At 50.7% G+C, this 6,071-nt stretch overlaps 1 protein-coding gene across 1 annotated transcript in view; it reads right to left on the bottom strand.

Moving 5' to 3' along the window:
• The window catches only part of LOC109322378 (5-hydroxytryptamine receptor 7-like), a 13,951-nt gene extending 8,654 nt beyond the window's left edge, over positions 1 to 5,297 (bottom strand). Inside the window, exon 1 of the mRNA XM_019553461.1 lies at positions 4,664 to 5,297. Within this exon, the coding sequence (XP_019409006.1) occupies positions 4,664 to 5,172 (509 nt within the window). The 5' untranslated portion in view covers positions 5,173 to 5,297. The remainder of the gene's footprint in view (positions 1 to 4,663) is intronic.
• Between the last annotated feature and the right edge of the window lie 774 nt (positions 5,298 to 6,071).

Genomic DNA, 6,071 nt, shown 5'->3' with positions numbered 1-6,071 from the left:
GGATCATCTGAACCCAGTTTTTTCTCCCGCCCAGGCATGGGGTCGGACTTGAAGATCTACAAGGTCCCTTCGACCTGACTTCTGTGATAGAGCCTTGTTTGTAGCTCAAGAAATGCTTTCAGGGCAGGCAATGTTCCCGATTCAGCGGGGCAGAAAGCATAGCTACGTGTTGAAATCAGCCGGGCTGTCTGAGCTATTGAAAGTCGGGGCAACCTGGAGAGCAATGCGCCCGAGCATACCTAATAACCAAAGACCTGTCTGGATAAAGAAGGGAGAGGGCAAGTGAAAACCCAAAAAACCTGTTTCTGAATGACTCTCTCTTTTTGGGTTGTTTTTCTACAGAAAACTGATGCCAGCTACAACATAGCTCAGCCCAAGGTCCGAGAGAATATTTGGACATCGCAAGGATACAGCTGGCTAAAAAATGGGATTTTTCTTTTTTTAAACCCTCACCGTGAAATATTTCAGCAAACAAATCATTTCTGTCAACTAGTTTTGAGAGAGATTTGGGTTTTTAATGAACTCCCCCACCAGAAAAAAGCCAAAGCCTATACTGGGGCAGGGGACTGTTCTGTCCTAAGTGCGGGATTTTGCACTTGTCCTTGTTGAACCTCACGGGATTTATTTTGGCCCGATCCTCCGATTTGCTGTGGGCTCTCCAAATCCTAGCCCGACCCTCCAGCGTATCTACTACTCCCTGCAGCTTGGTGTCATCTGCAAACTTGCCCATCTTCCAGGTCGCTGATGAAGACACTGAACAAAACCATCCCCAGGACCGACCCCTGGGGCACTCCACTGCAGACTCCTTTTTTCTTTCCCTTCCATCGAAACATTTGCAGGTTTTGTCAACATATAGCCACTGAAAATGGGTATTTTTCAGCAACAATTTGTTTTGCTGGAAAAAAGCCCCTTTTTGGATCAAAACATTTCACTAGCTGTACTCAAGAGGCTTAAAAAAATGAATAAGAGGGAGAAATCTTTTAATAATACCCTACATTTTATTGCACTTTCCATCTCAAAAGGCCTCCCAAGGCCTGTCAGAAGGCATGTAAACTTCGGCCTCTTCAGAAACGCAACCAGATGGAATAAGGCAAGCTGGCCCAACAGAGCACATCCATGCAGCATTTAGGATTGGGAGTGCAGAAGAATTTATAACAGGGAGTCCCCAGCTCTTCGCTTTCCTGGGGGGGGGGGCGGGGAGGTGCAGAGAAGATCCCAAAGTGAAGCGTGCTCACAAATATCGCCGGGATCCCTAATGATCCCAACCAAGCCACCCCTTGGAGAGAAAAGTCCGCTGGGTCTCCCCAGAGCCCGGCTCCCTGAAGGCAGTGGGCTGCAGCACCTCCTGGGCGATGCCGCCCCGTCCCCCAGAACGGCAGCCTGCATCCCGCGCCTCCACGGTGTTACGGCTGCAAAAACGTAACGGGTGGCGCGGGGAACGAAAAGCCTTCCTGCTCATCTCAGACATGGGTTAGCAGGGCGGCCTTGTCTACACCGCTGCAGTGGTGGGCCCCAGCCTGTGGAGACCCCTAATGCTCCGTGACCGCAGCCGAGCGCTCAGGCTGAAGGCCACGGGGCTATCGAGATCTCAAGCCGCACGGGGAGCCATTCACAGCCCCGCCAGCAGCTACTGAATCCTGATCTCAAACGGACACAGCGAAATAAGCTCTGCATCACAAACCTCGGGCACACGCAGGGTTAGACCCACCGCTATTGTGATGCAAATCCGTGGGGCTTATTCACAGGAACACGCTTCTCTGACGAGTGGCTCATTCCAGCTCCAATTTAAACCCCTGGCGTTGATTTTTCCCCCCCGCTCGTATCGTGTCTCGGCTAGTTTATCTGCCTGCACTCTGCTCCACGTTTCCAAATGAGCAATTACGGGCTGGGGAGAAGGATCCAGAGCAGACAGTGACTGAATGGGCCAGCTGGGTTCAACGCAAAGTACAGTTGGTCTAATTTAAGCAGTGAGCGAGACAGATCCAGGAAAGCTTTGCTCAACTGCAGCCATCTGATTGCCACTGCTTTTTAGTCGCTCATCCAGCTGAGTTCACTCATGCACAAAGAGGTCAAGGCATTGCATAACACCACCCAGCCCCGCCGCCTCCTGCTACCTCTTGCCTCCCCTCTTTTCTCACCGGTAAGCCACGCTTCCTCTTTGGACACGCAGGAAAGCATGGTCAAGGTGGTGCGTTAACATGATGCATTTCACTAGGACGCTGAGATGATGAGGAGTTTTGCAGAGACTGGGGACAGGCGAGATGTGTGCGCGGGTTATGGGGAGGGATGATGGTTGCATGCCTGCGGAAGGGAAAGGACCGGCAGCTCATGCACCTCCCCTAGCCTCTGCAGTGGGTGGAAGGGATAGTAGCCAGGTTTCCTTTAGACACCATCAATCCCCAGCTGCCAAAGCAGCCCATTGAGGGACAAGAGGAGTAACAGGTAGTTTCCGAGCCCCAGCAGGCAGCTGTAGCCAAGGCACCATCCTTGTGCCCTCAAAACGGGTGCCTGGGTTTGGTGCCTGGCCCTACAGATGCCACTGAATAGCCAACATAAATCAGAGCAGCCTCGGGGCTGCTCTATTTTACACCGGAGACTGAACCGACACCTCTATTGTGCACATCCTAGCCGTGCTATGCATCCAGAGGCAACTCTGGATCTGGTCTGTAATGGCAGAAACCCACCTCCTGAATAACCCCTCCCCTGTTGACTTCAGTGGCAACGTGCTCTGCACCTTTCAGGATTTGGCCTCGACTCATGAGCTGGGCTTGACCGCTTTCTGGCTAGCGCAACGCACATTTCCCCGAAATCCTGCGTTTGCTCACATTTTGGCGATGAAAGACAGCCAGCCAAATTCAACACAGCTCCACTGCTTCCTCTGGATCTCTGCCTGCTTGAGCCAGAGGGAATTTCACCCAGGCAATCATAATTAATGAGCAGAATCTATTGCATTTAATTTTAGTAAGAGCTCTGTCCTCCGCACTTCGGCATCTCGATATCTATTTCTACTTGGCGTAGGAACTTAGAGAGAGAAAAAAAAGCAGCAAATGTCTCAGATTCAAGTCTCTCTGCTTTATTTCATGCGGGTGTTTCGTTTTAGCTCTGCTTTAGTATCACACTTATCCATCATCCCTGAAAAGCCAAACAAAGCCATATATTCTACTATTGACTTTCATTTTTTGCCTACCTGATATGGATTTCCTCCCCTGTACATGGACTTCCACATTTTAATACATTCCCCTTTTATTAATTGGTTCCCTCGCCATAAAACAAAAGTCCCCCTCCCCCTCCCCACACACACACGCTTAAACAATACATCGAGACCTGAAAAAGACTCTAATTTATTCAATCAAAACATTGGCTTTTAATAACCCCAGGTTGTTAAGTTCGGAGTGAGACTCGAGTCGATCAGTCAGGTACGACTGCAAGTTAGTATTAGCCCACGGATGTTTGAACATGTGTTGTTATGGAGTTGCCCAGGGAAACACTCGCTTCAATGCAGGGTTTGGATGTTTGGTGAACTTTCCAGTTTTTTTTACCCAATTCCACACCTGGCCTGCCTCAGCTTGGAAACCGAGAAACGATTTTCCTAAAGTTAGGTATCCAGGTTGTAGCCGTATTGGTCTAGAGGAAAAGACAATCAGGATGTGGAAACGGTATCTTTTATTAGACCAACAAGATTTTTGCAATTAAAGAATTTTTTGTTGTTGTTGTTGCAAAAATCTAATAAAAGACGCATCATCTCCACTACGAGTCCCGATTGCCTTCTTCTGAAGTGACGCACTGAATCGAGAGCTCAGCTCTTGCTGAAATCACGATCTTGCATCTTAGCTCTGTATCCCAGACTTACCACAGCACACAGGTGACTGACTCAGACTCCGCAGCAAAAAGTGCTCTGATTGCACAGGCCCATGAGAAATGCATCAGGCTTTTTTATTCTTTCGCAGTTTCAAGCGCCTTATCTCCAAGGGACGGGACGCTGAGCTCAGCTGCACCACTGTAAATGTAGATGAACCCCCCGAGAAATAAGCAGGGTTCTCCAGACCTGAATCTGCCCCAACCCCTCATCCTGGCAATATTCCTGTGACGCAGACAATATAATTAGCTGCAAAATTTGCAGATGGGGAAACAAATCCTGGGAAACCGACTCACCCAAGAGGAAAGGAACTGGCTTGACCGGGATCAGAGCCTGGAAAGCCATCGGAGCCTTGCGGCTCTGGCCAGAAAAACACTTAAATATGTGCCTCAAGCGCGTTCCCATCTCATTTTAACCACACACACCCTGTATTGAACTGGAGCAGTCACCAACTGCAGATGTGAACCCGGAAGGGGCCAGTTTTGCGTTCTTAACCCGAGAGCAACCTCCATTTACAAAGAGGCACTTCTGCAGACGTCCGACCTGGGCCGTGCACTCAGTCCTGTAGCCTAAAATAAGTCACGTGCTTATCAGATAGCAAAAGGAGCTGAGCCCCTTCCTCCCCCACAGCGCTCGAGCAAGCCACTCAGCCCCTTTCGCTGCCTCGGTTTCCCCTTCTGCAGAAGGAAGAGGGCAGGATGATCTATTCCAGCGACAACCTTAGCCACCCAAGTCAAAGGATTTATGATTTCCAGCGTTTCCAAAGCACCCGCCACGCAAGCGTTACTGGACGAAAGCGGTCCTTACCTGTCCACACTGATGACGCACAAGGTCATGATGGAAGCCGTGCAGCACATCACGTCCATGGCGATGAACACGTTGCAAAACACCTTCCCGAACAGCCACTCCCCTCCCACCAGGTCCGTGATGATCACGAAGGGCATGACCGCGAAGGCGACGGACAGGTCGGCCGCTGCCAAGGACACCACCAGGTAGTTGGAGGGTTGGCGGAGCTTCTTGACGATGCAGACGGAGATGATGACCAAGCTGTTGCCAGCAATCGTCAGCAAGGTGATGATGGAGAGCACCGTCCCGATGACGATCTTCTCGGTGTCCCCGTAGAGCAGGATCTCCTCGCCGCAGTCCGTGGAGTTGGTGAGGTTGAAGGACAGCGGGTCTGGCTCAGCTGAGGCAGAGGGTCCCTCGGTCATGAACGGATCTGGAAGCGAGTTCGGGGCGGGATACTCGCGCTCCGTGTTCTCCACAAAGAGAGGCTGATGCTCCATGAACTGACTGGGGTTGACCCTTAGCAGCATGCTGCTGGCTCACGGCGATGGGGGACAGCACAGATTTTCTCCCACTGCTCCTGGGGGTGGCACCTATAGCCAGCACAAAGCAAAACGCTCTCTTACCCATGGTCTAAAAGAAATGAAAGCTCTCCTTCGCTTTCAAAAGCTGCAGCCCCGTCTCATTCGTTAACACCGGCTTGTCACGGGACTTGAGCGCACACAGCTTTCGGAAAGGTTACCACACACACAGCCTCTGCAGGGGAATGCCTTCGGCAGGCTATTATTTTAAAACAAACAGAAACCTCACCCTTCGCTATGCCGAGGCTACAAAATCACGGTGCCCTGGTTGGCCAGAGGGCAATCTAGGCTGGCAGCAGGCAGTATTTTTAAGACTAGTTTATAATGCTGCCAAGATACGGTGTTTGACATGCTCTCCCTGCACGTATGCACAGCAACTCCTATATGAGTGTGCGTGTAGTTGCATGTCATTCAAGTGTATAAGGGTGTGTCTGCATGCCCCCCCCCCACGCGCATTTGTTACAGGTCAATTTAATCTTAAAAATACTGTCCGCTGCCCTACTACTTCATAGTACTGCTAAGATGCAGCGTTTGGCATGCTCTCCCTGCAGGTGCACGTAGGGGTGTTTGTAGTGCGTAGCAACTTTTATGAGAGAGTGTGAGTGCGTGTGTGCATGCACATGCATGCTCTCTCAACCACACACACATGTTCACACTTGTGAATAACATGCAACTGCATACAAAAACACACACGCATGGACATGCACCTGGGCGTGGTTGCCGGAGGGCAATCTAGGCTGGCAGCGGGCAATATTTTTAAGACTAATTTATATTACTACCGAGATGCAGCGTTTGGCACGCGCTCCCCACACACACGTACGTACGGGTTTGCAGCGCAGTGACTTGTG

This window comes from Crocodylus porosus, unplaced genomic scaffold, assembly GCF_001723895.1.
Source record: "Crocodylus porosus isolate Cpor-Errol unplaced genomic scaffold, CroPor_comp1, whole genome shotgun sequence".
In the NCBI taxonomy this organism is placed as follows: Eukaryota; Metazoa; Chordata; order Crocodylia; family Crocodylidae; genus Crocodylus; species Crocodylus porosus.
Note: the sequence above shows the minus strand (reverse complement) of the source record. Positions and strands in the feature narration are given on the sequence as shown.